Source organism: Sus scrofa, chromosome 12, assembly GCF_054392235.1.
Source record: "Sus scrofa isolate SSC_HxYL_T2T_F1_AM1 chromosome 12, Sscrofa_HxYL_maternal_Yorkshire_Landrace_v2.0, whole genome shotgun sequence".
In the NCBI taxonomy this organism is placed as follows: Eukaryota; Metazoa; Chordata; class Mammalia; order Artiodactyla; family Suidae; genus Sus; species Sus scrofa.
The window spans coordinates 52775604-52799334 of record NC_139394.1 but is presented as its reverse complement, the minus strand read 5'-3'; the positions used below and the strand labels follow the sequence as shown (position 1 = coordinate 52799334).

The following is a 23731-nucleotide window of genomic DNA, read 5'->3' as shown; positions in this document are numbered from 1 at the left end:
CCAGCCTAAGGTTTCCTTGACCTGGAATATCCTTATTTGAACTAACTCGAGTCTTGAGTTTTCCACCCTTCCTTCCCTCCAGCAGGATAATTTTAGTTGTGAATGACACAAACATGCAGCCCTTGCTAAACTTGTGGCTTGCAATCGGGGCGGGGGGAGGCGGGAAAGCGGAAATGCAGGGCGCGAACCCGGCTGGAGCTTCTCCCACCCCACCCAGGCCACGTGTGCGCTCGCCGTCTTGAGTGGGCGGGGCCAGCCTGCCCGGGACCACGCCCCTCCCTTCGTGAGAAGCCGCGGCCCTGCGGGCGGGGGCTCCGGTCCGGGCTTTGGCTGCGGCCCCGGTGTAGTAGCGGGGGCGGCGGCCGGGGGCAGCGCGGCTCCTTCCCTTGTTGTGTGTGTCGGTGCCTCCTCGCCATCTTGTTGCAAAGCCTTTTCTTGTCGGCGGGACTCCTGGGGGCCGCGGGGCGGGAGGCATTGGAAGGGAGGAAGAGTGGGAGGGGAAGGAGTGAGGCAGTGCCGCCTTATTTTTTTTGCATCAATATATTTAAATTTGCAAATTACATTTTGCAAATATTTGGGGAGACATTGGTTTTTCTCCCTGTGCTTCCCCGTTCTTCCCTGCGGAGTGCGCTGCGCCGCCCAGCCCTGTCGCCCCCCGGAGGTGATCCCTCCCTCCTGCCTGCCCGCCAGCCTGACCTGTGCTCGACTCGCGGGCCGCAGTCTCGGCCCCGGCGCGCCCCCGGCAGCTCTCGGCGCGATGAGCATAGAGACGCTACTGGAGGCGGCCCGCTTCCTGGAATGGCAAGCGCAGCAACAACAGAGAGCACGTGGTGAGCGGCCGGGCTGGGCCCCTAGGGCAGCGGGGAAGGGGAGGCGAGCGACCCTGGTACCCGAGCCCACCCGAAACCGCGGGCGGAACCCTCTCCCAGGCGGCTCGCGAAGCCGGGCATTGCAAGGCTCCGCGGAAGAACCGGCACCGGAGGAAGAGTGTTGTGGGCAGTGAAATTAATTAATGAATTCGTTAACATGCAGCGGGGGACCCGGCTCCTGTGGGCGCCACCCCAGCTGCCTACCACCACTTGTGCACCTTTCGTGAGGGGCTCCTTTCGCGTGGGCCAGCAGCGCCCTCGGTAGGGCTGAGGATGTGCGAGCCGGGGGGTGGGGTGAAGAATGGTGTTGCGTGGGGGTGGCAGACCCGCGGGCGTGTGCGTGTGTGCACAGGGGATGTGTGATGCGAGCCTCGATGAGAGCGGATGAACGGACGTTTACACGGGTGAGTGTCTAGTGCACACGAGTGGGCGTGTGTGTAACGGAGTGGGGGGTGGAATTACTCTACGCGAAGCAGCTCCCCGGCTTCCCTAGTCTTGTGGGGTGGGTGCGGGGGGCGCTCCTGGCAGATCTTACTCGCCGCTTGGGGCGGAGGCGGCCTTTGCAGAATGAAAATGACATCGCGTGTCTTATGATCCTGGCCAGCCCCGCCTGACCCCGCCTCCCACAACTGGGCTGGGTCGCGCGTCAGGGGTTTGGGTGAGAGCCGGGCTGATTAGTGCATCGGTGAAACGGCCCGAAGGTCGCCGGGGGCAGACCCGGGGCCCCCCTTGCTGCGCCCCACTTTAGCCGGTGTGGAATGTGGCGTGTCTGCGCCTTCTAAACCCGCTCTCGGCTGGAATGTTGCGTGTGCCTGCGTTCTAAGCCCGTTGGTTACACCGGGTGGTGACGTGGACAGGGCCCGCCCCCGACCACGTGCACCGGGGACACTCCCGCTGGGGACTGCGCGGCCCTGCCCCTCCCTGCTGCCTCGCGCTCGGCCGGGGGCGGAGCCTGGGCGGGGCTGGCTAGGGGCCTTCCGCCGGGTTGGGCCCGGGCTCTGGCCCCCGGGCATCTCCCCGGGAGAGTCTGCCCTACGAGGGAGGAGCTGAGCTCACCTGTAGGTTCTCACCCCAACCTCCAATTTTTGGTCCTGGGGCGAGGGAAATCCTCAGAATAGCCAAGCGTTGGGATATATAGAGCTTACATACTCCCACTGACCCCTCCAGACATTCTTATCAGGACCCGGTCAGCACCGCTGACCAGTGTGGAATAAGCCAGGCTGAGAACCGGCAAACTTTGGCGCTCTCTCGACAGGGCCGAGCTGGAGATTTCAGATGCCCCCTCTCCCCACGCGCTCTGTTGGTGGTCCCCAGGTGCTACAGAAGTAGGGACTGAGGAAAGACCTCGGTTTTCCGGACTGCTGCGAGGGCCGCAACCCTGGATCCGGGTGTGTGTGCAGTATCCGGGGGCTGTTGTTTCCTCCAACCCTTACCCCCGCCCTTCGGCCGGGTTGGTTGTGGTGGAGAGAGTGCGTCGCCCTCCTTTCCTTTCTCTCTGCCTATTGTTGCTTCAATGATGAGTCATGCAGGAGGTAGTAGTGTGTGTTGTGTGCGCGCAGGCGCGCGCCTGCAGTGTGTACCGCCGTCGCGGCGGGCGGGGGAGTGGCCGCGAACCAGGGGCGGGGGAGGGACGGGTCTGAGGGCCTGGTCGGGTAGACCAGCCTTTCAAGGTCAGGAGTCACTCGAGATACGTGAGAGCGAGAATGCTTAGGTTTTCGAACTGATGGGCCGGGGCATCAGCTCATGCGCCCCTCCTTCCCCCTTGTCTTTGGGGTCCAGAGCAGGGTCAGTTGGTGGACAGTGCAGGTGGTGAGAACATTCTGCTTGCAGGAGCAGTGGCACGGGGAGGAGCCTGCACAGATTTGGAGAGACTGAGTCATCTGCTGCCACCATCAACACAATGCAATTCAGAAGTGCCTATTGTGTCCCCACTGGGAACTGCCCCCTGTGCTAGAGGCAGCAGTACTGAGCCTACTGTTGCCCCAAGGGAAACTCACTTTCACCTTCACTTTAGCCTCAGGCTAGTTGGCCCTGCGAGGGGAGGGAAGGCGGCCCTCACTGTCAAGTCTACCACCCTTTCCCGGATAAGTCTGTCCAGACTGACAGTAGGAACCCCAGGGATGACGTGTGCAACACTTGAACCTGAGAATGGCTCTCTCCCAAGACGGGTTAGAGCCCTGCTCCCCCCTCATCCCTGTGTTGAGAACAGAGGGCAGGGAGCTGATCTGAGTGACAGTGCTGCTTGATACTTAATGTGCCACAAGGGAATTCCCTAAGTTGAGGCTTCTTGGTGGTGGGGCAGGAGGTCTGAGGGGATGGATGGATGGATGCTGGAAAGCCAGATTTTTTCCAGAAAGTCATGCTACAGATAGTAGACCTGGCTGCAGCAGCTTAATCTCCGGAATTCATTTTTTTTCTCCTCCTTGAGGTTCTGTCCTATAACTTGGGTGGGAAGAATGGGAGAGAAAGGGGTGCTGGTGAGCCTGTGGACCAGCACTGCTTTCTGGGAGTGTGTACCCCATGCACAGCCCTGAACAGGGATCCTCCCGTCCTCAAGCCTCAAGCAACAGTTTCCTGACCTAGACCAGCCAGGTGCTCACATGATGAGCCCGTGGATGTGTGTGCATGTGCGCTGTATGTGCAAGAGGGGAGAGGAAAGGGCAAGGCCATCCTGGTGGCCAGCGGGAGGGCCTGGTCACCTCTAGCAGGCACGGAGGTGGCTCGAATGTGACCCCCTTCTACCTGAGCTAATCACACCTTGGGTCTGCCTCGTGCACCAAGATCCCTGTTAGCATGTAGAAGGGGAGAACTCTCCTGAACGTTGGGAGCCACCTGGTATAGACTCCTCTGACCCCAGCTCTGTGCCTGCTGAGCCCCTGGGCCACAGTGGCTTGGGGGGAAGCTCAGTGTCCATACTCTCCATTGTGGGATGGAGTCTTGGCCCCTGGATCACCCAGAAGGGTCTGCTGAATTAACTGGGGGCACACTCCGGACAGAGCCCATGGAAGGTGGTGGAAAGGTGCAGCAGAGCATTATTTTAAAGAGTCTGGGGGTTCCCATTGTGGCTCAGGGGTAAGGAACCTGACTAGTATCCATGAGGACGCGGATTCGATCCCAGGCTTTGCTCAGTGGGTTAAGGATCTGGTGTTTCTGTGAGCTGTGGTGTAGGTCCAAGATGTGGCTCAGGTTCTGTGTTGCTGTGGCTATAGAGTGGTGTAGGCCCGCAGCTACAGCTCCGATGTAACCCCTAGCCTGGGAACCTCCTATGCCGCCAGTGCAGCCCTACAAATACAAAAATAAAGAGTCTAAACCCATGTTGCTGCCGGTCTTAAAAAGACAAAAATTAATAAATAAAGAGCCTAAACCCATGTTGCTGAAAACCAGTTTGCTCCTTCCGCCCTGTGTCCCTCTCCCCTGTCAGTGTACAGGGAAAGGGCCAGTGCTGGGTGGAGAATGAGTCAGAGCAGGTCACGAGGAGGCGGGAGGCTCTGGTGGGCTGGATCTGGCCTGCGGCGCCTTCTACTCTTTACAACCAGTTAAGCGTTTTCATGCTGATCCAGGTGTGACCTAGCTCGGCCATTCACCTGGGTCCTTCCTGGCACCAGTGAGGCACACCTGCCTGGTTCTGGAAGAGAGAGGGTAGGTGGGAAGAAGGTTGCCATCTCCTGGGTGAGCGTGGAGTTGCCTTTCAATGAGGTTTGGCTTCCTTCTGGCCCAGGGCACCTGGCCTTGGGACTTGGGGCCCTGTCTGTCCCCCTGCTTACGGTAGAATGGCACACTTGCCCCAAGACTCATGAAAGTTCAGGTGGCTCAAAGGAATGGAAGCGGTGCTGTGTTGGGCCCTGAGCTCCAGGACCTTGTCTTGGGGATGGGGTTGGGGAGCAGAGTGGCCCAGGCTGGGCCTGAGAGGGCTCCTTGACTGGCACGCAGCAGGCTTCTTTCCCACTGTGGTCTGTGAGAAGCAGGAGCTTGGAGAGCTGGTTTTCTCTGGAACTGGAACGTAAGCCAGGGCTGCCGCCAGCTCATAGAAGCAGGCCTGCACCGGCCTGGCAGCTTCCCTTCCCAAGGGCCAGGGGAGACACGGAGGAGGCCGTGCTGACTCCAGCCTCTGAACGAAGGCTGGCTGCTGGGAAACCACTGAGTGCTTCCCCTCTCGGAACGCACCCCCCGCCCGCCCGCTTCCTCCTTTGCCTCCTCTCTGCGGGAGGGAGGGCCTCTGAGCAGGCCTGGCTCACACTGAAGTTGTTGATTGGCCAAAGGGCCCCAAGGCCTCAAGGTGTTGGGGGCCCCTGAGCCCAAAGACCCTTGGAAAGTTGGTGCCCTCCTCCCTAGGGGGCCCTTAGCCAGCCTTGCCCCCCAGGCTCACCCCTTGAGGGTCGTGCATGTGGGGCGTGTCAGCCCCGTGCTGTCAGCTCTGTCAGTCAGCTGTGTGGTGGATCCCTGGCAGGAAGGAGGGCTGGTTGACCAGCCTGCTCCCTGGCTTGGGGGCTGCAGCCGCTCCCCAGGACCCCGGCCTGGCCTGTAGCCAGGGAACCAGAATGGTGGGGCCTGGGAGAAGACGGGCAGGGTGGGGATGAGAGGGGCCTCTGGATCCATCTGGAGCGGCCTCTCCCCTTGCCCTGTTCTCAGCTCACCGCTGAGCAGCCCTCATCTTCTGGTGGAGCTTTGAGCAGAGATGCTGAACGGAGCCACACAAGGTTGCCGGAGCTTGGTGCCCTGTTCAAACCCCGTTAAAAATCCTGGCTTTCCTTTCCGCCTGCCTCTTACCTTTCTATTTTTTGCTGCTGCTGGTGGTGGTGGGGAATGAATTCTACACAATAAATAGCAGAGAAGGACCAGGTGCGTTTTGGGTATGGACCCTGAGGAGACAGGCTTGGGACCTAGCCTGGGAGTCCCACGTCCTGGGCCTAGCTTGCTCATGTGTGAGCTGAAGATGTCCCTGCCCCGCCTGCGACATGGGGCTCTTGTAAGATCCAAGGGTGTGTGGGGGATGTGTGTACATGAATATAGACACCCAGTGAGCTCGTACTGGCACAGCAGGTACAGGGCATCCACCAGGTATCAGGAGACCTGACTGTGACTCGCAGTGTGACCCCCTCCCCAGCAATCATTTTGCCTCTTTGAGCTAATTTATCTCATCTGTGAGATGAAGATACTGCCTCCCTTCCAGAAGGTACTTCCCCAGAAACTAGGGTTTGTTCGTCCCTTTTATACTCCCGTGGTAGCCTCTGAGGTCATTTGTGGACTGACCTCTACCTGCTTCATCCATCACTCCCTCCCCTCGGCCTTGCTGCGCATCACCTGCTTAACCCTTCAACCTGCAGGCCACCCCGTCTCCAGCACCCTCGCTGACAGCTTCGGCTCTGCTTTCCACAGCCCCTCTCCTCCCGAGCCTCGAGTGTCATCCCTTGTTATTTATTACCCCCCACCCACCCCGCCCAGGCTGTGAGCTCCCAGCAGTGAGGACCAAGAGACTGTTTTATTTGAGCACTGCTGTGTCCCCAGTGCTCAGCCCAGTGCCTGGCTGGGTGTGGATGTGTATTTGCGGTGTCACTGGGCGCTACCTGGGACAGGGTCAGAGGATGGGTTACAATTGGAGGATAGGTGAGGCTGGGCCCCTGCTGAGACACCCCTTGTTTTCTCTGCGTAGAGGAACAGGAGCGGCTTCGCTTGGAGCGGGAGCTGGAGCAGGAGCAGAAGAAGGCCAGCAGCCTGGCTAGGCTGGCTCATGCCCTGCCTGTGGAGGAAACCCGCATCGAGGCACCACCCCTGCCTCTGTCGCCCCCAGCACCCCCTCCAGCACCTCCACCACCACTGGCCACTCCCACCCCACTGACTGTCATTCCTATTCCAGTAGTGACCAACTCCCCTCAGCCTCTGCCCCCACCCCCACCACTCCCCCCCACAGCCCAGCCTCTGCCTTTGGCGCCTCGCCAGCCAGCCCTGGTTAGCAACCCCGGACTCAGCATTAAGGAGTCTGCCCCCCTTCCCACCAGGCCACAGGTGCCCACTCCTGCTCCCCTACTGCAGGACTCCAAGACCACCGTTCCGCCCACTGGCAGCCCCAAGCCTTTGCAGCCCCTCCCCACACCCATCCTGACCATAGCACCACACCCCGGAGTCCAGCCGCAGCTGGCCCCCCAGCAGCCACCCCAACCCACTCTGGGGACCCTGAAGCTGGCACCAGCTGAAGAAGTCAAATCCAGCGAACAGAAGAAGAGGCCTGGGGGGTGAGTGAGGTGTGGCAGAGTGGGGGATGGTGGGACAGAACTGCTCACCCCCTGGGCTGTGTGTACATGAGAAAATACCCACTGGAGCTAGCCTGTGAAAGCCACGCATGCCCTACCTCCTCAACCCAGAAGCCCAGAAGCGCCCTCCTATACCTGGATGTGTTCTCACTGTGCTGTGGCTGCAATCCACCTTGGGGAGTGAGGAACGCCCATGGCCCTGTGTTCTCAGGCTTCTGTGTTCTTTGACCACCACTGCCCCCACTCCTGCAGGGGTGGAGCTAATGGCATTTCCAGGCCCTTGGATTGGGTATTGGATTATGGGCCTCTTGGGTGAGGGCTGGGGTCCACTGGCTATTTCTCCAAATTCCCGGTGGATGGGTGGGATAGAGGGAAGAGGTAAAGGGTTTGTTAATTATGAGCCTACAGATGCCCTCGAAGAGGAGGAGTGCACATCAGGACACGGGGTGGAAAAACTCCCATTTCTGCTTTTCTAGAGACTGTTGGGAACAAAAAATGTGGCATTTGGGGGGTGAGGAGTAGCGGGAGGGAAGGCCACCTAACTGGACCCTCCTCCCTGAGCCTTCTGTCTGTCTGGGTTTCAGGATCGGAACCAGAGAAGTCCACAACAAATTGGAGAAGAACAGGTGTGTGTGCCTGCACTTGTGACTCTGGGCCCGTCCCGCCAGTTACCGGGACAGTTCCATCCTTGGTTCCCAAGCTCTCCTTGGGCCTTCCCTCCTGCCCCGGGCCCCCTGGCGCTGGCTGACCTGCGCTACTCCCTCTCCCCAGGAGGGCCCATCTGAAAGAATGCTTTGAGACCCTGAAACGCAACATCCCCAACGTGGACGACAAGAAGACGTCGAATCTGAGCGTTTTGCGGACTGCCCTGCGGTACATCCAGGTATGGGGGAGGGAAGCAAGGGCCAGAGCAGGGCGGGCGCCCGCCGCCGCGCCGGCTTCCTCCCCGCCCCGCCCGCTGCGCCGCGGCCCCGCCCTCGCTCCCTCGCTGGCTCCCCCGCCCGCCTCCACGCGGGCGCCGAGCACATGGCCCGGCTGACGTCAGCGGGGCTCCCCGCCCGGGAGGGGCGGGGGAGCGCGGTGGCTGCGCTCGGCTCCCCTCCCGCGCCGGGCGGCCCCGCGGAGCCCCGCCATCAGCACAGCCCCCGCGGCTCAGTGTCAGCCGAGTCCCCGGCCCCGCCTAACCGCCTGCCGCACATTAGTGCCGGCGCGGGTGGGAAGGGCGTGGGGCGGCTGGCGCCTCCACCCCGCCCGCAGCGCCTGGGCAGGAACTGAATTCGGCCTGAGAGTCTGTCACTCGGGGGAGTGGGGGGAGGGGGGCTGGGCGTGGCTGCTTCCACCCGGCGGCGCCCTGGACCCCGCCCCCCCCAACTTAGCCCAGAAGGATCAGGATCCTTCCAGGGAGCGCACGAAGGCGCCACCACCTGATTTGGGGGGCTAAACCTGGGCCTCAGGCTAAACCTGGACCTCAGCGATCCTGGGGTCACCGAACCTACAAAATTACGTTTTCCTCCCCTTTTCAAGGGGTCCTCCTAGCCGTGTGTACCCTGCCTTTGGGCACTGGCTCCTCTCTGCAGTATGGGGCGGGGGGAGCGCCCGCCAGATAAGACCGTTGCTATGACGGCCCGAGTTCTGGTTTCCCTGGAAACCGACTGAGGGTTCCGCGTGCCGGGAAGGAGACTGTGGGGGTGGGGCGAGCAGCCACGCTCGGCTGCCGCGGAGACCGAGCTGCATCGGAGCCGTTGGGTAGTGGGCGGGACTTGGGGCTGCGCGGGGCGGGGGCGCACTCCGGGTGTTAGAGATGGCGCTGTCTTGAGAAGCCTGGGGGTTGGGCGGCGTCACCGGCCGGATGGGCTACCCCTCCCCCGGCCTCGACTGCGGGGTCAGAGCCCTGAGGTAACCAGAGCCTGACGTGTGGGCGCGCAGAGGCGCTGTCTCGCGACGGCTCCCCGCCAGCGGCTCCCTCTCCGCCTCCCGCGAACACGCGCCCTTCCGCCCGCCCTCCGGACGATGGGGCGGGGCTGGCGCGCCTCCTGGCCGCTTCCCGGCACGGGAGGGGCGGGGCTGAGCGGTGCAGATTGGCGGAGCGGGGCAGGGGGCGGGACTCCGCGCGCGGAAAGCGGGTGCGGCCGGCAGGGAGTGACGCAGCAAAGCCGGGTCCGCGTGGGTGCGCGCGTGCTCCGTGGGGGGCGGGGCTTCGCTGGCGCCCGAGAGAAGGGCTTGGTCTACGGTTTCAGAGGGTCTTGGGAGGCTTTTTTCTGGTATGTTTTTGCAGAAGTTAGGCTTGGGTGTAAGTTGCTGGTTCTTCAGTCATAAGAAGTAAGTTGCTGGTTCTTCAGTCATAAGAAGTCATGTGGCCTCGAAGCAAATCCTTGTCTAAATGCTGTGACATTTTCTGTGAATATCAGAGGAATATATTAGGTTCTTCAAAGGTACTACGGTGATGCTAAGTGGGAAAAAGTAATAGTATCTTCGTCATGAGGATTTGAGGAGGATTGGTTCTCTAAATATCAACTTAATAGGCACTATTGAGAAGTAGGAAGGATGGAGTGGCGCAGTTCTTCCTATACCTAAGGCAGGAAGCATTGCTTGCCAGATGTGTGGATTTGAAAGTGAATCAGAAATAGAGATTCAGAAACAGCGCACTCGGGATATAGGCCTGGGCCAAGTGGGAAACGAGGTGGACCCAGAATGTCCATGAGAGATTCTGGGGCTGGCAGTGGAAGCAGAAATGCTGGGAAACTTATGGCTTGCTATAAATCCTCAGTCTCACTCATTTACTTATTCATTCAGATACATTTGGACAGTTGGTTGGGAGGATGAAGCAGGGAGCAAAGGAAAAAGTATAGATTTCTGTCTTTAGGTTTGGTCTTACAACAGATTGTAAAACAAACAGGACTCTGCCATAAAGATGTGATAGGAACAGGGGTAAGAGGGTTCTGGGGAGTTAGGGAAGTTGCTGCTGAGGAAGGGGCATTTGAGCTGGGACCTGAAGGCCAGGGTGACTGAGACAAGTGCGGGGTGGGGGTGGGGGGGCAGAGAACCCAGCACAGGCCAGAATTTCTCCAGGAGAAGGGAGCAGGATGCTTTTTTTTTTCCCCCTCCCCCGTTTTTTCTTTTTACAGCCACACCTGTAGCATATAGAAGTTCCTGAGCCAGGGGTAAAATTGCTGCAGCTGTGGCCTATGCCGTAGCCATGGCAACACCGGATCTGAGCCTCCACCACAGCTTGTAGCAATGTGGGATCCTTAACCCACTGAACGTGGCCAGGGATCAAACCCACATCCTCACAGAACAACGTTTGGTCCTTAACCTGCTTAGCCACAATGGGAACTCTGGGATGCTTTTTTTGAGCATGTGGAGGTTCCTGGGCCAGGGATCAAACCCACATCCTAGCAGCACCTCAACCCATTACAGTGACAACTCTGGCTCCTTAACCTGCTGCACCACAAGAGAAGAACCAGGATGCACTTTTTGAGGTTAAAGATGGTCAGGATGGCTGCTGTGCAGGGATGGGGGCAGCAGGCACTAGGTGGGAATTGGAAGGGAATATTGGCGAGGCCTCTATGTAGGGTTTGGAGACTGAGGGCTTTGGTTGTGTGTTGAAGTGGGAAGCTGTGGGAAGGCTGTAGCCTGCAGCCAGACCCAGAGTGGCTTGGAGCTGGTAAAGGATTTGAAGAAAGGCTCAGTGAAATGGACAGAAACAGGAAGAAGAGTAGGCACATACCAAACCATGCATCCAGGTAGTCTTAGAAAGGAAATAGGTTTCAATTGAAGCAATGAGGACAAAAGTTAGATCCTGGAAAAACTTTCCAGGGGGTTCTAGGGCTGCCGAGAACTGGGCTAGATCAGAAGTGGGGGTTTGGTCCCCTGACACTCTCTCTCCCTGAGCGAGAAGTCTTACCCTCTCTGTTAGCAGGTAGAGTTTAGGACAGGTGCTTCCAGCCCCCAGCATCCAAGTTTGAGTGAGGGCTAACTCACCCCAGGCCCTGTCTTTTTTTTTTTTTTTTTTTTTAAATGCTTTTTAGGGCCACACCTGCAGCATATGGAAGTTCCCGGGCTAGGGGTCTAATTGTAATTGGAGCTGCAGCTGCCAGCTACACCACAGCTCATGGCAACCTGAGATCCAAGGCCAAAGATTGAACCGGCATCCTCATGGATACCAGGTTTGTTACCAGTGAGCCGCAACGGCAACTCCCCAGGCCCCATCATTGATGGGTCCCCATCTGATGGCATGTCTAGCACTGGCCTTTTAAGCTAGAGCCAAGTGAGAAACTAGATGTGTGTGTGTGCGTGTGTGCGTGTGTGCACGTGCATGAGGCTGTATGCGTGCCCTTGCAAATGGGGATCTTTCTGGCAGAAATACGGGGAGAGGCAGGTTAATGGCAAAGCCATGATGTTAGAGGGGGCTGTGTGTGGCCTGGGGCTAGCAACAAGTGTGAAAAGGGTAAAGCTGGAGTTCCCATCGTGGCTCAGCGGTTAACGAACCTGACTAGTATCCACGAGGACGTGGGTTCGATCCTTGGACTCGCTCAGAGGGTTAAAGATCTGGCATTGCTGTGGCTGTGGTATAGGTCAGTAGCTACAGCTCGGGTTTGACCCCTAGCCTGGGAACCTCCATATGCTGTAGATTCAGCCCTAAGAAGACAGAAAAAGGGGGAGGGGGACAAAGCTATTGAGTTTCAAGTCGGTATAGACCATGGCTATGTCTGGGTTACATGCCACAGGCTTTCATGGTTTGAGGCATCTCTGACTGGTGAGGTCAGGAATGCATGGAGTTTGGGGCCGCAGGAGGGAGCATGGGGACGTTGGGCCTAGTTGGTGTGTGGAGTTGAAGACACTGCTGTGCCCAGGAGGGCAGGTGAACAGCCAGGAAAAACTGTCGTAAAACTTCCTGAAGGAAATGGAATCAGGGAAAACTCAAGTCTAATGAGTGACTGTGATTCTCCTGCGACGAAGGGGACAGACAGGGTGGGGGGGGAACTAACACCCTCAGCTCCTCACAGACCCTTCCACTGGGGCTAAGATGTCGCACGTGGGATTGAGGGACGTAAGCTAACCATTGAACAGCCCTTGCCGTCACTCAGAGGTTGGGACAGGAACAGGATGTGTTGAGATGGGAAAATAAAACATGAGGAGTTCCCACTGTGGCTCAGTGGTAACAAACCCCAGTAGAATCCATGAGGATTTGGGTTTGATTCCCTGGCCTCACTCAGTGGGTTAAGGATTCGGTGTTGCTGTGCGCTAATGGCGTTGGTTGCAGACTTGGGTTGGATCCCACGTGGCTGTGGCTGTGGTGAAGGCCGGCAGCGGCAGCTTTGATTCAACCCCTAGCCTGGGAACTTCCATATGCCACGGGTGTGTCCCCAAAAAGACAGAGGGATGGAGGGAAGGAAAGCCAAAGGAAGGAAGGAGAACAAAACAAAACATGAAATAATTGAGGGCTCATATGAACTAGTTTCTGATGAAGTACTACCTGACAAGTCTCATTAAATACTCAGGGGTGTGGTGCCGGTGCCAGGAAGGGCTGGAGGACGTCCTGGGAGGCCGTGGGATGGCGCTGGACCGGGGAGACGGTGGAGGCAGGGACGATGTGACTCTGAGCCAGCGGGCAAGCCTGGGGAGCTAGACGCTCCCGAGCAGGTCAGATAACAAGACTCAGGGGGCAGCGAGCAGGATGGTCCATGTTGTCTGGTGGAACCAGAGGTCATGACATGCCCAGGCCAAGGAGAAGCCGGCAACAGGGAAGCCTGTGAGGTTTGAGATGAGTTGGTAATAAAGTGCCAGGGAGTCACAGAGGACGGAGAGAGGAATGGAGCTGAGAAGCAGGACAAGGGCTGATCCTTCAGAGTTGCCTGTAAGCATTGTGTGAAGGGAAACTGAAGACCCTTCTGACAGGAGTGTTGCCACAGTCTGAGCAGCAGGGCATCCAGCACCTGTGGGAGGGTCAACCCGAGAGGCACCAGGTTGCCTGTGACCCTGGAGGAATGGAGGGGGGATGGCACCGTGGACGGGGGAGCTCCCCCTGGCATTCTTCGTGCAGTGGGCGGCCTCAGCATCATGGACGAGGAGCCACCTGGAACCTGTGGTAAAGGCTGGGGCCTCTCCAAGGGTGCTCAGGCCGAGGCAGTGATGCTGTCTCCCCAAAGAGCTGTTTCTCATTGGCAGGGGCAGCTCGGGTCCAGGTGTGGAAGGAGGGGCCTGTCCTAGGGCTGCGGGGAGCTCGGCAGCCTGGGGAGTCGGGAGGGCAGCGGGGAACAGCCGTGTGGGGAGGCGCCGAGGCGGTCGCGATGAGGCGCACAGCCCGCAGCTGTTCCGGAGAAGGTCGAGGAGATGAGATGGGGGTCGCGGGCATCCTCCAAGGGCACCGAAGTTGACTCTCGCGAATGATGATGGGGAGAGGAAGGCAGGTTTATTTGGGAATCTTTGGGGACTGGGTTTCAAGGTGTGTGGCTGTGGCATCAGTGAGTGACAGGATGGTGTCAGTGGTGGTGGAGGCTCAAGCACCACTTGAGACGTCTGTTACCCTTTCTGCCCTTCTCTGCAGAAGGGAGAGAGATGCGGCCAGGAAGGAGGGGTGGGGGCAGCAAGAGGCAGCGAAGCCCCTCAGGACAGAGTTGAAGCAGGGGTGGGGGTGGGGACTGACCTGGATCTGCACCCGCCTGGGCGTCTGCAGCCCTCGGATGCTGGGCTTCCCAGGGCAGAGCCGTGGACTGGGAGGCGGGTGTGGTCTCCAACAGCCCCTGTCCTCCTGGGCCCTTCCTCGTTGCCTACGCGCCCCTGGGGGCCAGTGATCTGGAGGTGAGGGTGGCTGAGGGAGATCTTGGGGGTCCCAGCTGCTCAGGGTGTCTTGCTGTTCCTTGCCCTGTTCTCCAGTCCCTGAAGAGGAAGGAGAAGGAATACGAGCATGAGATGGAGCGGCTGGCCCGGGAGAAGATAGCCATGCAGCAGCGGCTGGCGGAGCTCAAGCATGAGCTGAGCCAGTGGATGGACGTGCTGGAGATCGACCGCGTGCTCCGGCAGACGGGCCAGCCCGAGGACGACCAGGCCTCCACCTCCACCGCTTCCGGTGAGCCCTGCCCGCCCCCCGCTCCACGTTGCCCTCGTCCAGCCCTGTAGTAGTCCCAGACCCCTCGGGGCCTCTGCTTCTCCAGGGTCCCGCTCCCGAGCCTTTCTGACCTGTCCCTGTTGCCCTGTCCCCCCACAGAGGGTGAGGACAACATAGACGAGGATATGGAGGAGGACCAGGCCGGCCTGGGCCCGCCTAAGCTGAGCCATCGCCCCCACCCGGAGCTGCCGAAGCCACCGCCCAGCACGGCCCCCACGCCTCTGCCTTCCCACTCACACCCCCACTCCCAGCCTGTGGCCCTGTCTCCTGCCCACCTCCCTGGGCAGCAGCCGCCGCCACAGCAGAAGACACCTCTGCCGGCCCCTCCTCCCCCACCAGCTGCCCCAGCCCAGACGCTGGTGCCCGCTCCAGCCCATCTGGTGGCCGCGGCTGGGGGAGGCTCCACGGTCATCGCCCATACCGCCACCACCCACGCCTCAGTCATCCAGACTGTGAACCATGTTCTGCAGGGGCCGGGTGGCAAGCACATCGCCCACATTGCCCCCTCGGCCCCCAGCCCCGCTGTGCAGCTGGCACCCGCCACACCCCCCATTGGCCACATCACCGTGCACCCTGCCACCCTGAACCACGTGGCCCACCTTGGCTCCCAGCTCCCCTTGTACCCGCAGCCCGTGGCGGTGAGCCAGCCTGTGGCGGTGAGCCACATCGCCCACACCCTCTCACACCAGCAAGTGAATGGCACGGCCGGGCTGGGGCCCCCGGCCACTGTCATGGCTAAGCCAGCCGTGGGGGCTCAGGTGGTGCACCACCCCCAGCTGGTGGGACAGACCGTGCTCAACCCTGTGACCATGGTCACCATGCCCTCCTTCCCGGTCAGCACGCTCAAGCTGGCTTGAGGATGAGGCCACTTAGAGGCCCCCAGTGGGGGCAGGGAGGGAGACCAGCTCCCCACTCTCCCACCCACCAGCTCCACACATTCCAGCCAGGCCCAGGCCCGCCCCACCCATAGCCACCCCCAGGCCTCCTAGGGGAAGGGGGTGCAGAGACTCTGAGCCAAGGGAGGGAGGGCCCCCCCCACCCGGGGCGGGGGGGAGCTGGGCACAGGGCAGGGGTGACCCCGCTGCACTAGGACTTGACAGAGTGATGAGAGCCGCTCTGGTGAACGTGCCGCCTGTCTGGCCTGGTGCCAGCTCCAGTGCGTTCCTGCCTCCCACCCGTCCCCTGAACCCGGTGCGATGTGGACGTCGTGTTCTCCCGCTTCCCCTGCCTTGCCGCCTTCCTGTGCTGCTGCTGCTGCTATTGCTCTGTCTGGTGAGGTGGCTGAGGGCCTGGGCCCTCCCCTCCCGAGCCTCAGCCTTCTTTTCCCAGGCTTCTGGAGGGAAATGGGGGGAAGCAGAACTGAAGCAACTTGGCTGGAAAGCCAGGGACTAAGAGGGCCCCTGCTCTGAGAACAGGTGACAAATCCTAGGATATGGCTTGTGTGGGTGCCCCAGCCTGGGGTTCTCCATCCTAGGTGCCGTCACCGTGACTCATTACGACAAACTAGTTAAGAGGATTCTGTGTCAACAGTAAGCCCTTGCCAAGCTTCCTGTTCCCCCCAGCCCGCCCTTGCTGCTGGGCTCCTGATTTCAGGAGGGCGGGGTGGGGAAGGAGGAGGGGCCTGGCTGTCTCCCCGTGCCCCCCCACCCCCCACGACCTCCAGCGGGGGAGTCTGGACTGAGAGGAGGGTGCTCCGGACCCTGTCCCCATCCCTGGACTTGCTTCTTGGCTTCCAGAAGGTAGAGAGGAGGCCTGGCCTCTGCTCAGTGCTGTGCGCTCCCTGGAGGGCTGAGTACACCTGGATGCCTCCTGCTGCTGGGAGGCGACCCGCGTCTGGTCTGGGTTCCAGGAACCTGAAGCCCCCCCCTGTTGAGGTAATCAGGATGGTAAAATCAGTGGGGGGCTTGGCCCTGGGGGCCTGTGGGGAGGGAGCAGGGCCAGACCTGGAGGAACTGCTGCTTCTGCCCCGGCTTGTCCGACTCCAGCACCTTTTCCCCAAACACCCTCCCTCCTTTGTCCAGTGGACTGTGCTGTGCTGAGTGTGCTCTCCCTGGTGGAGGCTGCTCCGTGCCACCGCCTTCCTGTGAAGAAGGTCCTTAGCTGGGCCCGGGGCAGGGCTGAGCTTGGAGTGGGGAGGAGCGAGGGGCCCTGTGTGTAGGGGATGCTGCTTTTCCTGCTTCTGCCTCGGCACACGGCTTTGGCTTCTCTTTTTATGTGGGTATTTATTACAAGTGGCCTTGTGTCAGTCAGACTCAATCACACACGTGCACACTCGGCTCCCCACCTGGGCACACACTCACCGACAGCCTTTCAGAGTGTGTGTGGAGAGGGAGGCCAGTGTTCCTACCTGTGAAGTTTGCATGGACTGGCTGGGGGCTGGGGGCGGGAGGGGTCCTGTGGGACACGGAGGCAGCTGGCGAAGGTCTTGAATAGAGGAGCCGCCTACGAACTCCCTTTCAGTTCCTGCTTGGTCCTGGGGACTGTTCTCTTGTTTCCCCATGTGGGGAAAGGGAAGGCCAATGGACACCTTCATGGTTTCTAGGAGGGGGTCCTGTACGCCCCCCGCGGTGCAGTTCTCACCTCACAAGCTTGCCACCTTCCTGCGCTGCAGCCACCGCCACTACCGCCCCGTCGTGGGGCAGGCTGGTTTCCCTCTTGCCAGTGTGGTTATGTTATGTTGGAAAGAGCAGAGGGAGACAGGGCAGGCTTGGCCCCCGGAACAAAGAAGCACTGGCAAGCCCACCCTCCTCTCGGCTCTGCTCACCTTGCGACCTGAGTCCGTTCCAGAGTTGAAACTGTCCTGTTAGCCAGTCACCCCTCGGGCCTGCACAGATACCTCATCCGCCCGCTGCCCCTGCCCCTCCCCGCCCCCACTGCAGCAGTGGGGACCTCAGAATCTAGTGCCGAATGACTATGTCCAGATTGGTGACAAAGGGTGTTGTTGCTGTTGTTTTTGTTGTCATTTGTGAACGCTGTGATGCTGTGTGCCCGAGAGGGCAGCCCGCCCAGCCCTTCCTTGGGCATCTCCCCTCTGAGAGCTGTCAGGACCACATCTGTCCTCGCCCTGTGGGACCGCCTGCCCCTCCCCTCCCTAGCCCTTCCAGCCTGGGGGACGTGCGTGTGCGCACACACAGACACACACACACACACACATCTTACCTCTCATGCGTGTTTTACTTTTGGATGTTCAGAGTGGCTCACTGGCTGGGAGTCTTTACCTCGGGGAGAGGGGGAGGTTGGTTCCTTGGGGGGCCAAAGAAGGGCAGGGGATTCCTGAAGGGGAATTAGGGGGTCACCATACCCCCTGCTCTCTCCAGGAACAGCTGCTTCTCCCCCCATCCCAGGGTCCCACCCCCGCTCCCCCAAAGAGGTGGCCCTTGTTTACAGTGAGGACTCGGTCACTGTGTCTCCGTTTCCTGAAATATAAATCGTAGTGACCCCAGACTGTAGAGATTTTTATGTGTTTGGATACATCTGCTGTGTGGGAAAAAAAAAAAACAAAACTACAAAAACCCTAATTTTGTACATATTGTATTTTTACTATTGAACTGTATTCTAGTGGCTGTTCATGCTCCAAGACTTTAGGTATTGAGACATGAATACTCTCCATGTAATAAGCACTTGCCTGGAATAAAATATAAAATTGAAATAAACCTGCACTGAAACCCGAGATGGAGCTGCCATCTGCAGCATCTGGGTCATTTTGTTGCAAGAGGAGGAGAGACTTTTAGGGAAAGACCCTCCAGCAAGAAGCAGCGGTATCCTCTCCCTGTTGGGGAGTTGGGGGCACGGTCTTCAGGCAGCTTTCAGGATGGCTGCTTTTAGAGAAAAGAGGAGGGATCTTCCCATTCTGATCCCAAGGCTCAGCCCTCTGAGCTCTGAGAACTGCGGTTCTGGGTTTCCTCACACTTACGCAATACTTTATACTTCCTCAAACGATTTTTATAAACGCTATCTTGTTTCGTCTTTTAACAGCTTGGTGAAGTAAATAGACCAAGACCTAGCAGATAAGAAAACAGGTTCAAGGTGGGTGAGTGACTTGTTAAGGTCACAGGGCCAGCCTGGGACCCTGTGGAGCTGCCGTCCCATCTCAGCTGGTGCAGAGCTGTCCCCAGGCACATGCCACCTTGCCCTGGAGTTGAGCATCCTGAACTCCAGAAAGTTCCAGTGGGAAAGCTGCAAGATCTGTGTACAGAAGGGCCAGGAGTTCCCTGAGAGGGGAGACCTTTCTGGGGTTGTAGTTAGGTTGTCTGAGGAGTCCATAAGGCTGTCCTTTCGGGGGAAGGAACAAGAAGAGGAAGAAGTTAGGGGTCAGGGGTCAAAGAACTCTGGTCTAGTAAACTGGGCCTGGAAGGCCTTTGTCCCTATAGTGACCTCTTTTCTCCCCAGTTTAGGGGAAACCAGCCACTTAGCAGGCGGATAGGTGGGGAGGTGAGGGAGTGAGGTCTGGCAGTTAGCTGGGCTGAGCTCTAGACCAGCCTGGATGCTTCTCTAACTCCCAGACACCAGCCCCACTCCCAGCTGTAGCCAGGGAAACTGACTCCGCTTCTCTTCCTGGGGGTGGGGTGGGGTTTGTCATCCCCAGAGAAGGGAGTCTTGGCCTTCAATGCCTCCAGGTTCCTCGGAAGACCTTGCTCAGTGCTCCTCCCCAGGACCCGCAGTGGTGCCAGCTCCTTTCATCTGTGAGCTTCTGGCTCCCTCTGCTGGTGGCTCCAGGAAGCAAGCGTTTCCTTCCAATTTGGAGAAGGCGGTTAGGGTTAACATTGCCTCAGTGTGTGCAGTCCTGGATTCAGAGGAAGAACGCCCCTGGCAGTGGTGACTTGGTATTGCCTAAGGGCTACCACCACATCTTAAGGGTGGACAGAAACTCCCCTCCCTGCACGCAAAAGATAGTCCTACCCCTGACTCCGCTAGAACCTGCAAGAGGGGCCTGTGGTCTGGGTCATAGAAAACAAAACACCTGAGGAATATTCCTGCTCTTTTTTTAAAAGAGGAAGGTTTACTTCGTGGGTTGGGGGGTTCCCTGAGATGGTGCTTATAGCATCCTACTGGTTCTTCCTGCTACCATCCACATACAGCCCTTGGCAGACCCAGCATTTTGGCTGTGGGATTCCTTTTGGCCCTAGAAGCCCAGCCAAGGTCCTGGAAGTGCCAGCACTTCTGGGTGGAGCAGAGAAGGGGTGGGAACGTGTGCACAACCAGCCACTTCCAGGCTAGTTTAACCAGGGGCCTTTGGTGAACTTTCAGGAAGAGTCACAGCAGAGAGAATTTTTTTTTATTAATTTTTTCTTTATTTATTTGTCTTTTTAGGGCTGCACCCGTAGCATATGGAGGTTCCCAGGCTAGGGGTCAAATCGGAGCTGCAGCTGCCGGCCTACACCACAGCCACAGCAATGCCAGATCCGAGTTGCGTCTGTGACCTACACCACAGCTCACAGCAACTCCGGATCCTTAACCCACTGATCGAGGCCAGGGATCAAACCCACAATCTCATGGTTCCTAGTCGGATTTGTTTCTGCTGCGCCACGATGGGAACTCCCTTTTTTAAAAGCTTAAGTAGAGTTTATTTACAATGTGTTATTTTCTGATGTACGGCAGGTGATTCAGATATATATACTTTCTCATATTATTTTCCATTATGGTTACAGGATATTGAATGTAAGTTCTCTATGCTATACAGTAAGACCTTATTGTTTATCTATTTTATATATAGAAGTTTGTATCTGCTAATCCCAGATACAGGATTTATCTAATTTATCCCTCCCTCACTCTTCCCCATTGGTAGCCATGAGTTTGTTTTCTGTGTCTGTGAATCTGTTTCTGTTTTGTAAATATGTTTATAACTGCACAGTATTCCATTGTATATGTGTACCATGTCTTCTTCATTCATCTGTCATTTAGTTTGTTTCCATGTCTTAGCTATTGTAAATAGTGCTATGAATTGCTAGGAACATTGGGGTGCATGTAGCTTTTTGAATAAGAGCCCAGGAGTGGGGAGTTCCTGTCGTGGTTCAGTGGTTAATGAATCCAGCTAGGAACCATGAGGTTGTGGGTTCAACCCCTGGCCTCTCTCAGTGGGTTAAGGATCTGGTGTTGCCATGAGCTGTGGTATGGGTCACAGATGTGGCTTGGATCCCTCATTGCTGTGGCTCTGGCATCGGCCAGCAGCTACAGCTCTGATTAGACCCCTAGCCTGGGAACCTCCATAGGCTGCAGGTGCGGCCTTAGAAAAAGACAAAAAAAAAAAAAAAGCCCAGGAGTGGGAGTGCTGGGTAATATGGCAACTCAGTTTTTAATTTTTTGTTTTTTTTAAAGGAGACTGAAACTCTATATTGTTTTGGGGTTTGTCTTTTTGCCTTTTCTTGGGCCTGGGTTCCGAGGCTGGGGGTCGAATCGGAGCTGTAGCCGCCGGCCTGCTCCAGAACCACAGCAACGCGGGATCCGAGCCGCGTCTGTGACCTACACCTCAGCTCACGGCAATGCCGGATCGTTAATCCACTGAGCAAGGCCAGGGATCAGACCTGCAACCTCATGGTTCCTAGTTGGATTCATTAACCACTGCGCCACAACGGGAACTCCTCTATATTGTTTTTCATAGTGGCTACACAAATTTACATTCCCACCAACAGTGTAGCAGGGCTCCCTTTTCACCATATCCTCTCCAGAATTTGCTATTTGTAAACTTTTTTTTTTGTTTTGTTTTTTTAGGGCTGCACTCATACCCACAGCATGTGGCACTTCCCAGGCAGGGAACTGAATTGGAGCTGCAGCTGCTAGCCTACAGTACAGCCTCAGCAACGCCAGATCCAAGCTGCATCTGCGACTTACACTGCAGCTCATGGCAACACCAGATCCTCAACCCACTGAGCGAGGCCAGGGATCAAACCCGCGTCCTCATGGATACTAGTCAGGTTTGTTATCACTGAGCCACCACAGGAACTCCTATTTGTAGACTTTTTAATGATGGCCATTCTGATGTGAGGTGATAGCTCATTGTGGTTGGTTTGCATTTCTCTAATTAGCGAGGATGAACATCTTTTCATGTGTCAGTTGGCCGTCTGTATGTCTTCTTTTTGTGTGTGTGCTTTTTAGGGCCACACTCACGGCATGCGGAGGTTCCCAGGCTAGGGGTCTAATTGGAGCTACAGCTGTGGGCCGGCCTGTGCCACAGCCACGCCAGACCCGAGCCGCATCTGCGACCTACACCACAGCTCACGGCAATGCCGGATCCTTAACCCACTGAGGGAGGCCAGGGATCAAACCCGCCACCTTTCCTAGTCGGATTTGTTTCCCACTGTGCCACAACGGGAACTTCCCTAAATCTTCTTTAGAGAAATGTCTCTTTAGGTCTTCCGCATACTTTTTGATTGTGTTGTTTGGGTTTTTTGGTATGAACTGTATGTTTTGGAAATTAGGTCCTTGTCAGTCGCATCATTTGCAAATACTTTCTCCCAGTCTGTAGGTTGTTTTTTCATTTTTTTTTTAATTTTTTTATTTATTTTTTGTTGTTGTTGCTATTCCTTGGGCCGCTCCCGCGGCATATGGAGGTTCCCAGGCTAGGGGTTGAATCGCAGCTGTAGCCACCGGCCTACGCCAGAGCCACAGCAACGCCGGATCCGAGCCACGTCTGCAACCTACACCACAGCTCACGGCAACGCCGGATCGTTAACCCACTGAGCAAGGGCAGGGACCGAACCCGCAACCTCATGGTTCCTAGTCGGATTCGTTAACCACTGCGCCACGACGGGAACTCCCTGTTATTTCGTTTATGGTGTGCTTTGCTATACAAAAGCTTGTAAATTTGATTAGGTCCCACTTATTTTTTGCTTTTGTATCTATTGCCTTGGGAGACTGCCCTAACAAAACATTTGTATTGTTAAAGTATATTTTGCCTTTGTTCTCTTCTAAGAGATTTTATGGTTTCATGTTTTATATTTGTCTTTAAGCCATTTTGAGTTTTTGTGTATGGTTTGATGGTTATGCTCTAACTTCACTGATTTACATGCAACTACTCACCTCTTCCAACACCACTTTTTTTTTTTTTTTTTTTTGTCTTTTGTCCTTTTAGGGCCATACCTGCGGCATATGGAGGTTCTCAGGCTAGGGGTCTATCTAATGGGAGCTGTAGCCACCGGCCTATGCCAGAGCCACAACAACGTGGGATCCGAGCCATGTCTGTGAACTACACCACAGCTCACGGCAACACCGGAACCTTACTTAATCCACTGAGTGAGGCCAGGGATCAAACCTGCAACCTCATGGTTCCTAGTTGGATCCATTTCTGCTGCACCATGACAGGAACCTCCCAATACCAGTTTCTGAAGAGACTTTCTCTATTGTATATTCTTGCCTCCTTGGTTGAAGATTAATTGACTGTAGGTGTGTGGGTTCATTTCTGGGCTTTCTGTTCTGTCCCATTGATCCATGTCTGTTTTTGTGCTAATACCATGTTTTGATTACTGCAGCTTTTTAGTATTGTCTAAAGTCTGGGTTATGTCTCCAGCTTTGTTCTTTTTATTCAGGAGTGTTTTGGCAGTTCTGGGTCTTTCATGGCTTCCATGTAAATTTTAGGATTATTCTAGTTCTGTAAAAAATGTCATGGGGTAAATTGACAGCAATCACATTAAGTCTGTAATTACTTTGGGTAGTGTAGCTGTTTGAATGATATTAATTCTTCCAATCTAAGAGCATTGGGCTATCTTTCCATTTTTCCAAATCATCTTCAGTTTCCTTTATCAGTGTTTTATAGTTCTCAGTGTGTAAGACTTTCACCTCTGGTCAGGTTTATTCCTAAGAGTTTTTTGGATGAAATTTTAAAAGGGATTTTAAAATCCCTTTTAAAAGGGATTGTTTTACTTTCCTTTTCTGCTATTTCATCGTGAGCAAAAAGAAATGCAACAGATTTCTATATGTTAATCTTGCATCCTGCTACGTTGCTGATTTCAGTTTTAGTAGTTTTTGTATGGTCTTTAGGGTTTTATATATATATATATATATATATATATATATATATATATATATAGTAACGTCATCTGCATGTAATGACAGTTTTACTTCTTTCTTTCCAATCCGGATAACTTTTTTTCTTCTCTGATTGCTATAGCTTGAACTTACTATTGGAATGGAATTGGTGAGAGTGGGCATCCTTGTCTTGGCCAGATTTTAGCAGGAAGGCTTTCAGCTTTTCCCTGTTGAATATTAGGTTTTTTGGCTGTGGGTCTGTCATAGATAGCTTTTATTATGTTGTGTTCCCTCTGTACCTATCTTGGGGAAGTTTTTATCTTGAGTGGATGTTACAGCAGAGGGAATTATGATTGCTGCAGGCTACAGGATCAGCTAGGGGATGGGGAAGGGTTCCCTTGAGAGGCCTAAAGGTCCCCTGGCCCCAGGGTTTCTGATGTCAACTGGTTTCCTCGCTTGGGCAGCTCTTAGTGGGTTGACAACAGGCCCTAATGCCTAGAAAGCTACACCAGACCACCTGCTGGTGACTGGACCCTCTACCTGCA

General features: G+C 56.4%; 1 protein-coding gene across 3 annotated transcripts; it reads left to right on the top strand.

Moving 5' to 3' along the window:
- The first annotated feature begins 388 nt into the window (after positions 1-388).
- On the top strand, positions 389-17895 carry MNT (MAX network transcriptional repressor). Of its 3 annotated transcripts, XR_014821580.1 has the most exons (7): positions 389-830; positions 6520-7099; positions 7702-7743; positions 7889-8000; positions 13994-14186; positions 14325-16099; positions 16768-17895. XR_014821580.1 is itself a non-coding variant. In XM_021067616.2 (6 exons), exons 1-6 carry the CDS (start codon positions 758-760, stop codon positions 15080-15082), a joined length of 1758 nt encoding a protein of 585 aa, XP_020923275.1. In that variant the 5' UTR covers positions 389-757; the 3' UTR covers positions 15083-17895. The 3 variants fall into 3 exon arrangements, 2 of the variants coding, with proteins under 2 accessions (XP_020923275.1, XP_084841667.1); XM_021067616.2 differs by having other exon boundaries at positions 14325-17895; XM_084985541.1 differs by lacking the exons at positions 389-830; positions 6520-7099; positions 7702-7743; positions 7889-8000 and adding an exon at positions 9293-9436 and having other exon boundaries at positions 14325-17895.
- The last annotated feature ends 5836 nt before the right edge of the window (positions 17896-23731 follow it).

Bases quoted from the DNA above. Each gene is read 5' to 3' on its own strand.
- MNT (XM_021067616.2), top strand. From the start codon at position 758: ATGAGCATAGAGACGCTACTGGAGGCGGCCCGCTTCCTGGAATGGCAA. The intron at 831-6,519 runs GTGAGCGGCCGG...TTCTCTGCGTAG, and splicing joins GCAACAACAGAGAGCACGTG to AGGAACAGGAGCGGCTTCGC. The intron at 7,744-7,888 runs GTGTGTGTGCCT...CCCTCTCCCCAG, and splicing joins AACAAATTGGAGAAGAACAG to GAGGGCCCATCTGAAAGAAT.